The 11,797-nt window shown below is 35.8% G+C and overlaps 1 protein-coding gene across 8 annotated transcripts in view; it reads right to left on the reverse strand.

The window, feature by feature from the left end:
- Window positions 1-11,789, reverse strand: part of LOC110827067 (NAD(P)H oxidoreductase RTN4IP1, mitochondrial) — a 24,045-nt gene extending 12,256 nt beyond the window's left edge. For 4 of the 8 annotated variants that reach the window (XR_015533647.1, XR_015533646.1, XM_022058350.2 and 1 more), the window contains exons 1-7: window positions 11,640-11,788; window positions 10,782-10,888; window positions 6,708-6,945; window positions 5,576-5,721; window positions 5,322-5,486; window positions 3,215-3,507; window positions 1,896-2,081 (exon numbers count right to left, since the gene is read on the reverse strand). Coding sequence is in view for 5 of the 8 variants with exons in the window: in XM_022058350.2 (XP_021914042.1) it covers window positions 1,896-2,081; window positions 3,215-3,507; window positions 5,322-5,486; window positions 5,576-5,721; window positions 6,708-6,945; window positions 10,782-10,829 (1,076 nt within the window). In the remaining 3 variants the exon portion in view is untranslated. Of the gene's footprint in view, window positions 1-1,895; window positions 2,082-3,214; window positions 3,508-5,321; window positions 5,487-5,575; window positions 5,722-6,707; window positions 6,946-10,781; window positions 10,889-11,569; window positions 11,589-11,639 lie in introns of those variants that run through there. The other 4 variants (XM_022058353.2, XM_087342839.1, XR_002542209.2 and 1 more) reach the window with 3 other exon arrangements.
- Between the last annotated feature and the right edge of the window lie 8 nt (window positions 11,790-11,797).

The following is an 11,797-nucleotide window of genomic DNA, read 5'->3' on the forward strand; positions in this document are numbered from 1 at the left end:
ACATTTTGGTTGGTAAACCTCATGGAAAGAAACCACTGTGTATATCTAAATAGACTGAATGATTGATTTGACCTGTTTCAACTATTGACATCATACAGCATGGCCTATCTGAAGGTATTATTCTTGCAGTACCCTGGAGAGACTGAATAAAACCTCAGGATTACAGGTATCATTGCTGAGATTCAAAGCACATATCTCCATAACAAAAGTCTAGAGCATTACTACTACACCGACCTACTTAGGCATGTAGGCAGAAACTGGACAACAATATTAGAACTGTCTTCTAAAAATAGGTTGTGAACTGTAAACTTGGTTAAACTGAATAATACAGAGTGTACCATTTAAAACACAACCCAACAACAATCACATACTACACGAGAGAAATGAAATCAAAAACAGGTCCATCCCAATGTAATTGATTTTTCCACTCTCCCCTGTAACACTTGAGTCAGCCACTCTTGTCGCTAGACTGCTACTCAAATCATCATCTGTGGTGCTTCGGCTATTTTCGGGCCATGACCTCCCCCTTTTGGAGGATTCTTGGTCTTTTGAAGTGTACATTTGTGAGTAGAGAGTGATCAGCCCACTGACGTTATTTGAAGCAGATGTGCAAAAACTGTGCATGGTGTATTCACAAGGAGAATGAGTGTTAGTTTCTCGAACACACCACATACAAAATCATTTGCTGCTATTCAAAAAGCATTTAGAAATGTGTATGCTGACAAAGAAGTATTAAATCAGACCACAATACACAAACACAACATTGTGGGACTGAACAGATAGTTGCCAACTATGTTCCAAAAATACTTATCTAAGTCATCTTCAAGATGATGAAGGACATTTTCAGCATCTGCTGTTAAGCTGTTCTGTAATTTCTTCTTAACAAATACAAACTGAAAAACAACTGATTTGTCTGTCACAATGACATCACCAAAGCTTACAAATACTGTCATAGTTAGAGGTATGTTTAATACGGACTACCCTTATGATCCAACAATAAGGACCATGGCAAGACTTCAATCTTCACAACAAGAGAAATTCTTCTTCAGTTGCATACATATTTGCAACAGTAAAGATAGTTTGCTGGTAGACAAGATGCAACACTGCAACAATGAAGTTTCTTCAATCTCCACTGTAAAGCTAACTTCAAAATAACAGTTTACACTACAAATCAAGCCATACTACTCAGGTGTAAAGATGATAATTCCTAGACATTGTGTAAGGTTTGTGTTATGCAAATGAAATGTTGCATGTGTAAAGTAGATGGGTGATACCAAATAAGACAGGCAGCAAATGCATAAGATACAATAAGATGAAACTGCAGGTAGCACCAATTTCCCCCTGTTCATGGTCAAAGGTATGCTGTTTAGTTTGACAACACAAATATCACTAATTGCACCAACCAACAAAGAAACTAATTAACTTCATGATCTTTCTTGCACAGCTGACAGTTTCACAACTGGAACCTAAAAGTCCATTAATACAATGACAAACTCCCACCATCAAACATTACCAAGAATCAATATATTCCAGTTCATACCCCATAACATATTTCTCTGTTATAAGTTACAATATTATCATTTTATCTATACCAGGGTATTCAAAGTGGTCCCTATCCTGGAGGTTTTCCAACCAACATTTTTCATTCATTTTTTGTCTCTCCCATCTGTGCTACATGTCCCATTAATCTCATCCCTCATGTAATCACTTAAATAATTTTTGGTGAACAGAAGATTAGCAAAGGAAGTTGAAATTACAAAGTAGCATATAAGTTATATTAATTAAAATGGCCAGTTCATCAACAACAAAATAGTTTGATAAATATCTAGACAGTGAAAGCCATTGTTAGCAGTAAATGTGTTAAAAACCTAAACAAGAATAAAAATGTTTTTTACCCCTCTTGTACTGCCAGTTGTTTCTGAACATCTGCTTTCCCACACACAACCACAACATGAGCACCTAGTGCCTGAACAACAGGAGTTGCTCGTAAACTTGTTGTAGCAGTTACATGAGCTCCCCATAACCGAGCCAACTGGATCAGTATACAACCAATCGGACTGCAACCCATGTGAACCAAGATCCTGAAGAATGATAAAAGAGTAAGCTAAACTACTGTTTTTAAACTCTCAGATAAGATCTCTTCCACAGAGTTATATTTTTATTATGGGACTGAGCACCATATAGCGTACAGCATCAATGCTACTTTTTAATGAAACCATCAGCTCCATGGTATTATCATACACATGAGTACATACAGAACATGCAGACTTGTACACTGAAACTATTATATTATGAATATCTGTAACAAGAGAGGCACATTATTTATACAAGCTCTAACTCCATATAATACAAAAAATCTCTAATAATAAAATTTCTGTAAATAAAATTACCTTGCTCCTAAATTAATCTTCATTATTACTGTTACAATTATTGTGTTGGCCATTAACATGTTCACTTGACATGGAAATTTTAATGGGCACTCAGACTTTGGCTTTATGTTTTTAACTTTTTTATCTCTATACAGTAAACCCGTGATTTAAGAGATTTCAGATTTAAATGTCCAGTATTGCCAAACTTTTATTGTATGTGAAGCATTTTCAGTTTTGATTATCTCTTTACACGGTGGTATTTTTAAAAAACCTTGTATTAATGTAGGTATCCAGTTCATTACATACACACAGTCTTTCCAGACTTTCTAGCAGATGGAGTATTTACTCAGATTTTGAATTCAAAGTATTTTGCTGAAATTTCCTTTATTTAAAGACAAATTCAACTGAATGCACTCAAAGAACACCACATATGCTACTAAAGTGTGAATATTTCACATGTTACTAGAATACAACTTACAGAAGTGCTGCCATCCAATACTACATATGACCCAAAGAGAACGAAGGCACCATGACACACTCAGATTTCATTAATTACACTTCAAAATGATTTCACCCGCATGGTTATTTATTGCTATTTCAAAATCAAACATCAACTACCATGGTTATGCAGTATTAACTGGAACATGGTAGGGTAATTGAAGATGAGGAGTCAGAAGAAGAGTGAGCACACAACTTGCCTGGAGGGACTGAGGCAGCTCAAAAAAGTGTCAGTTTGGACAGCTGGAATGTGAATTGATTAACCCCCAGACAATATGGATTCATCTGGATCTCAGCAGACAAGGTTATATGGTTACATGAGTACATTGCAAATGGATGTGGCTTACCTTTTACCATCAGCTGTGACTGAATGAATATGTGCTTGGTTAACCAAAGCATCCCATGCAACAGTTCCAGCATAGGGAATGCTAGCAGCAATTTCAAAACCTATTCCCTTTGGTTTCCTTGCTATATGACTTTCATTGATAACCACATACTCAGCCATTGTTCCTTGCATCCAATATGGAACAACAAACCAAACTTCATCTCCTGTTTCAAAATTCTTCACTTTTTGACCAATTTCAATAATTACCCCAGCACAGTCTCTCCCAAGTACAACTGGGAATTCACCTGTTACATTCTGGAACAACCAAATACGAACAACTATTTAAATCTGCTTCAGTAAATTTCATACAAATCATAAATTAAAATGTATTGTGCAAAGCATTCACAAAACTGTTATACCACCATTAATGTTAGATATATTTAATTTTGTTATATAATGCCAAAACTGTTTCCTTAATGTCCTTATTATCTGTACTAAAAAGGAATGAGGGGGGAGGGGGGAAGGTAGGTTAGACTGTGCAACAATTTACAAGAGACCAATAACAGTAACAGGGATAATTCAATAGTTCTAGTCTGCAGCATTCTGCTCCACTTCAATTGTCTGATGTAATACATATCTTTTGGAAGACACTGCCTTGCCATTACACTTGTAAACATTGCAACAACAAAAAGAAACAGTTGGTGGTTTCCTGTGGAAAGTTGGTAACCTATAGAAGACTACAAGGTGTCATTACCCAAAAGAACACATTCCAAACATTTCTTTCATACTTCAAAAACCTCACGAGCGAAGACGAAAACATAATGAACCAAAACTAACTTGCTTTAAATTAGTAAGACTTCTGTCTAATCTGGCAGAAGTTTACTTCCATCAGACTACACAGTGCGTCAAACCATAACAGCAGCCATCTCCAGCTTGCTTGAAGTTCACAGATTTGCATTAGAATCAAGTATACAAAATGAATGGAAGTGGGTTAAAATGCGCAAAATTTCAGACTATGCCAAAATCAGTCAGCCTAAAATAAAATTATAGGCAAAAAAGCACTAAATTAAAGGTCCTAATTTAAAAAAATTTATTTAAGCACACTTTATACAAATAACTGCAACAAAGACCATGTTCTTTTGGATAAGTATAATTTAAAATAATTGAAGTTCTGAAGTATTCTTTCAGTACTTACATTACAGTTGAGTAACTTTTCCATAGATTTCCAAAATCTTCTCATATAAGGGAAACACTAGCATTCTTCAGCCAAATTTTTACCTTCATAATGTGGTGATAACTCGGATGACAGGCAGTGATGAAAAGCATATACAAACATCCATTTCATAGGCAGGATTCGAACCTGACACCCCAGCATTCATTTGCACTTCAAACTGCACAGCCACATGGTGCAGGTGCTTATTATTAAGTTTTATCACTTGTGTAATGCAGCTTATGTGCAGTCAACCTGGCCATGCATCACTCTAGCATACCACTAAACCATTAATTGCAAAGATAAAGTTTATATGGCTGCCCTGTAATATGGGGTTTAAATCCCTTATTCCCATTCAATAAATGTCAATAATAATCTATAATTCTGATATCAGCATAAATATACAACTTGGCAATTTTAACCAAAATAAAATCTGCTAACCTGCTTGTACCTAATGCTATACTTCTTCGAGCAGCTGTTCCTCTTTTGATTAAAACAGCAATTACATACAAATGTCAGAGTTTCCACTACTCACTGGAAGTTTTCATTCTATGTGCAAAACAAAAGTTAACAGCAGGTTGAAGTTACAAAAATCTGTACTTGAAGTATAAAATAAATTATAATATGTTTGCCTGAGATGGTAAATAAGATACATCTAGTGGTGTCTGCCTTTCCAAGAATTAAAAGAAAAACAGATTGTCCAAACTATCACATTAAAGTGAACACAATTACAATATACATAACTTTTAAATATTTTTCACATTTTCATGCCAAATTTTCCCCATTAAATTAATATCATTAGCAAAGACCTGACCTTGATAAGTCCCATTCAATTCAAATTCTAACCGATTTTCCCAATATGACATAATGATGAGGTGACATTAATAATACCAAACTAACATAAACATTTGAAACTGACCTTACTTACATGATTGTACTGATTCAGCTGTTTTCTAAGTACTCTACCATACCCAGAGCATATTTTTATGTCTACCAAATCAACTGATGCAGCTTTCACCTGCACAAGAACTTCATCAGGCATTGTGATGACAGGAACAGGGGCATCTTCAATCATCATCAAAGCCTTGAACAAAAAGATACTGTGTTAATACAATAAAAAACAGTACTCTAGATCAATTCTCTGGATTCTGAATACATTAAATAAAGACTCACATCAAATCCTTTGTAACTGTTACAGACTACTGCTTTCATCCGCTGGACATTTGGCTGGTTTCTTTGCCATGAAAAGCCAACAGCAACCCCCAAAACTCCTCCCAAAACAAATCCAACACACCCAAAATACATATTTGTCCAAGAAACTGGGAAGAAAGAATACATTTTATCATGTAATATGAAACATTTATTTTTGCAAAGGAAGAGTATAAATTAGTATTAACACTGCCTCTTACTGAGAGCATGAACGCTTTCTTGATTCAAAAAGCAAATATTTACATCACCACAGGATCTTCCTGTAGCTGTAGCTGAACTGAGCAGAACATTCCTGGCAAATGACCAACCCAAAACACTTTATTGGGACATTCAATATCCCATATTCCCTTGATTTTAAGATGCCATCGATCATACGACACACCCTTGATTTAAAAATAGATTAAAAAACTATCAATTGTAAGATGTGCCCTTGATTTAGTAACTAGTTTTTGGGAAAAGAATATATATCACAATAGTAAACTGTCAATATTCAAACAAAACTACTTTGTATTAACACTTTCGGAATCTTCTTTGTTGCTATTTTTGTGTTTACCATCCCACGACTAGTGTTATGGACTTGAAGATTCTCCTTGCGCTTTAGTCATATAATATATTTTTTGACATTGATTCTCAGTCAGCATCAAATGTAAGATGCACCCCAATTCTAGAAATTTTAAAATGTGTAAAAACATGTCTTAAAATTGAGGAACTATGATATATAAAGGACATCTCTTCACATTATAAATTTCAGATACTGTAAATGTTCAAATAGTAATACAATTTTAGCTCAGGCTATTATTTAACCCTTGGATATAATCAACATTCATGGAATCATTATTTATTACAGTTTATTTAACAATGTTGCCAATAGCTCATATTATACAGGATAAGTGAATAATGAATTGTATATAATGAAAACAAAGTACTTTAAAAGGTTACCCTGTCCTGTCATATATTGGAATCTTCTGCATCATCAAATGAACAGTCACCACTAATGTTTACAATCATATCTGACTACTATTAAAACCCAAACTAATATTGTATCCATGGAGTTCAATCAAATATTAATATAAATTTAATGTCATACATCACTTACTTTCAGCCCCCAGAAATTGCAGAAGTTGGTTGTACATCTGCTGTGGATTCAATATATGAAGTGAAAGCCTCTTCATCTCTCGACTGAATTCCAGCAGCCACTGCCAGGCATGTTGAATATTCTCCCAAATCTGTACACACCTAAGTCCAGACCATACATCTACTGCATATGTATTCATTTGCTCAGAATAGTTGTGAAGCAAATGGCGGCCATGCTGAGCCCCTGAATGCAGGTGAACCTAATAAACATTTGATACAAATTAAACTGATCTCCGTAAAATTTCAGGTTCTTATGTCAGTGAATATGAAGATGAAACCTAATGGGATGCTGCACTGTGTAGTCTGGAAGAAATTGACTGATCTGGTGATAAATTATTTATGAACATCATGCAGGTAGCATATTAAGGTGGAAGACAAATAATTGTTTCTAGAATACTGATATCACTAAAATTTAATCACATGCAGGATGTTCTGAAAATTAGCAGGACTGGTTCACCATTCTATAAATTACCGATCCTAGTGTCATTGTCAACTAGTAACTGAATAATTAAAATACTAATATAATGCTAAATTATACAAAATGGTCCTGAAATGTCTGATGAAACACTGGGATTGTGTTCTACCAACTCTAAGGATGAAAACAGGTCGTAGAGACACGTGTCCGGAAATGCTTCACGCCCAAGATACAGTCCTTCAAATCTGCACAACAAAGAATGTGTTCAAAGCGAGTTTTTAATTATTATTTTATCACATCTGCAGTTTATGTCTGCCACCTCGGCATTCGAATAATGACGATTCATGATCTCGATACCAAGCGAACAACAGTACTATCGCTGTCTACTATCGTCTAATCGGGATGAGTTTACGTAACATGGATTGTGTTTATGTGTTCGGCAGTCCATGAGGCGACGCTGTCAGGCTAGTAGGTTTGCTCAAGGGGGTCAAGTCGAAAACATTTCTCTGATGTGCAGATTTGAAGGGCTATAATTCGGACAGGATGCATTTCTGGACCTATGTCTATATGACATTTTTTCATTCTTAGAGTAATATGAACATGATCCAAAAGTGTGGTCAGACATTTCAGGGCCATTCTGTCTATTTAGTGCAACCAGTCAGCATGCTACATGCAAAAAATACTAAAAACATTAAATTAAATTAAACTATACTGTGCGTGTGTGTTCGCACTAAGAGTGCATAGCATTTTTGGAACCAAACACAAACTGGCCCATAATTGAAATGGGCACCAACTCACAGGTTATAAATTGATCACATACTGTACAAGTTCTGTATGTTATAGATATGATGTATGAACTGACATTTTTTGATGTAAATACGTCTATAGAGAAGGGTCATTCGGCAAAAAAGCGTAACGAAGATGTGTAAGATCCATATCAACAATGTGTAAATATGGACCGACAACAATGGTCAGCTTTTATATGAACTCCTGCGTGCATTGTTATCTTACCTAAGAAACTGTGTTGCGTCATGTTTACTCGGCATTGTTGTGTTACATTACTGCCGTCAACAATCCGCTTTCATTACTGTGGAAAGAGCTGTGCTGTGAATTGCTTGTAGGAGAAGTGCATCGTAGACTAGATAATTTTGTGCTGGTAAAAACGTTTTAGAATATCACAAGTACTTATCTTATATAAGAATTATTGCATTACATTTCATTACATTACAGAGACGTATTTACGTCAGATTCTCCGGAACCGTGGTTCCACTGTCAACTTTTTCTGAATTACAAAAATGGTTATTCATCCAAACTGATGCACAGAGTAATAAAAGCTGTTAAAGAACTGCAGTTTGCTTGAAGAATACTGGAAGGGATGTGGTACAGGGAGCACAGTGCTAATGCAGGCTACACATGGAAGGGCTGAATGATCCTTTCACTGTATTAAAAATGACAGCATCATGTAATATGATACCTAGCTTTCACATAGCTGCTTACAGAAGGGACTCATAATTCCCGAAGAAAGTCAGGCAAGGCATGAGGACTAGAACACATGCATGCCACTTTGTGATGGTTCATACTGCCTCATGGCCAGCCCCTTCCCCCTTGATGCTGAATGGGTAACTGTGTCTTGTATGAATGTCCATTGTATACAGAGACAAAGAGACTGGAAGGGAAACAATGGGAATGTTTGGAGCACTGGGTGATTGTCCCTGCACTGTGGGTGATCATGAGAGAAGTGCATAGCTGTTGTAACCTGTTTCTTATGGGTGAGAGGCTGTGTGCAGCATTGCATCTACTCTCTTTCTTGAATTCAGCTTTGGGTTATTTGTGAAGTGGTTTATAATGTGACAGCTTTTATACATGTTTTGTACTCTGTCCATTACACTACTTCTGCCAGGCTTAGTGAGAGTTCTATATTGTACAGATACAAATGTACTTTTGAAGATGCAGTAGAATGGTGAATTATCATGGTGGCAAGGTAGAGGGAATGAAGGATGTGATCCTGTGTGCTGTGGCCAGCAAAAATGTAGCCGTTGCTAGTAACTGGTGCTAAATGGATTTGTTAGTTTTCTGCTTGTATTGGTAGCTGTTACTGATTACTGGTTGCACAAGGCTCAGCTTCAAAACTGACTGCATAGTGCTCCTTTAATTCTTTTTAACTGTTGTAGCAACAGCTGTTACTGAATGTACTTAGGAGTGATGTGACAGGAAAAGGCTTGGAAAGTGACAAGAATGCACAAGGTTCCACAATTGGAAGTGTAGGAAATGAAAATGTTCATGCTTGTGTAAGATCGATATGAGAAATGCACAAGTTGCTTTGGATGTCAATCATAACACTATTGAACATGGCATTTTTAGAGGTCAGGATGGGACAGAAGGAAGTGGAGGATGGGGCTTATTTCAGGGTGGGGGAGGATATTCATGGCAGTTTGTTGTCTCATGTAGAAAGAACTGTGAATTAGATCTCTATTAGCAGATCAATTTAATATGACAGACCTTGTAATAAAGGATGTAGTAGCTGGAACTGTAAGAGGAATTAAGAAATTATACCTGCACAACTTTAGTGGTGATAGGACAAAGATGGGAAGATGCAACAGGATAGGTGTCTTTGCATTCAAATTGTGTAGCAGATTTCTGCGGTGTATGAAGCAAATATGTCTTCACTTTATTACCTGTAAGAATATTAAGCCCAAGGTTGGAGATGAACTGCAGAACTGATGTGAAGGTGGTCCAGTAATTATGAGTATAGATGTCAAGGCAAGTTTAATGGCAAGAAGACTGTATCTTATGAGGATATGTAAGAATGGTAATTGAAGAAAAAATATTTGAAAGAACTGGTAAAAGTTGAGAGAAAGATAATTTCTGGACATTGATCAAAAAACATCAATTGGGTATGAGGGATGTCCCAGAGGCAAATGGCTCATGAACGGAAGGAAAGGAAGTGAAGAGAAATGAAATGATGGTGGCAGCCTATTTGTATGCTACTGTCAACACCAGCTTATGCCTGGGCAGACTGGGAAAAATCACAAAACTCCTGTTATTATAATATCAGATTGTTGAACCTGCAAGTGCCAAGGATGATGATGATCACTAAGCTAGTGTCCTGTGAACTGTGGGGAGAGAAATGTGTGTTTTAGATAATAAGATCATTGCTGTTTGTACCCATATATGTTAAGGTAACCTTACCTACTTTACCCCAAGCTGCTTTCTAATGGGGAGGGATCAATGCTCCAAAGAATTATAACAACCAAAAGACAAAACTGGCATAATATATTAGCAACTTAGTTTTATGAATCAATATATTCCTACAAAGCTGATGAAGAAGATACTATACAAATTTATGATACAGATACCTTGGGTATGTAGAATTCTTAGTGTTTGGGCTAGCAGGTGAATTCTAAACAAGACCATAAGATAAGCTCCAATAAGCATATTAATGCAATGCAGAATAAAAAATAACATACCACTGACATTCCAGTTTTGCAGGTACTTAATGCCCATCACACCAACTATTAATGAACTCATATCTTGCACATTTTAACCACAAAATGTTCATCTCAATGAATGAATGCAAGTCATGGATAATTCTAAACAGAATTATGAAAATTGTTCCTGTACCTGTAATCCTTCTAAGATTTGGGATATATGAAATAAAATTTCATCCATTCCTAATAAGCACAGCAATTTCTAGTTGTCATTTGATCTTTCTATATCACACTATACACCTGAAACAGAAAATTAAATTTGTAGAAACAAACCAATCTTAAATCCTTGCATACCATGAATTGTTTAATATTAAAAATATATAAAATCATGCATACAAATAAAACTGTTTACACTTTGAAAAACACTTCAACATTGTGTAGGTATTACTGTCAATAGCCATGCAACATTGAAATTCACAATCCAGGCACAGACAGTGCAACCACTGCCCACCGTAATCCAACAACGGAAACCTCAACTTAGGCCAATGTACATTAAGTTAAGTAACTCAACTTTGATTAGGGGTTCTCAACCTTTTTTGCTGTCATACCACTAATTCTAATTCAACACATTAAATGTACCACTAACCAAATGCGTTCTGGAAAAACTGTTATTTCTGTTAATATTATCTTTTTGATTTTCTTACTTAGTTCGCGTTCCACCAGTGGTACGCGTGCCATATGTTGATAAAACCTGATTTAGATAATACTTAAACGTTCAGTGTGGTATTACATGAAGTATGGTTTTATAAAGTGCGACCTTTTTATGCTCAGTGCTTTATAGCAAACCATCGTTTTATGAATTATATAATTTTAATAGACAGACTAACGAATTAAGTTTTTGCCACTGATGATGACCTCATGAGGTCGAAAAGCGTTTGGCACTAAGTGTTTTTCAAAGTGTAAACAGTTTTGTTTGCATACATGATTTTATATATTTTTAAGAAAGGGTCCAATTTACTAATGGGTGTCACAAGGACAAACCAACGCGTACTTTTATCAATTATTCATAGTAAATTACTCCTAAGCATTTTCACCATCACACATTACCACACTTCAACCTTTACTCACTACGGATTACCAACATATAAATCACAGGCTCCCTTAATATGCCAAATTTTCTTCAAATGTGTGTTTGTGAGCTGACCGACA

This window comes from Zootermopsis nevadensis, unplaced genomic scaffold (genome assembly GCF_977971745.1).
Source record: "Zootermopsis nevadensis isolate Lab colony 2312 unplaced genomic scaffold, Znev_1.0 Znev_ptg000004l, whole genome shotgun sequence".
NCBI classification, from domain to species: Eukaryota; Metazoa; Arthropoda; class Insecta; order Blattodea; family Termopsidae; genus Zootermopsis; species Zootermopsis nevadensis.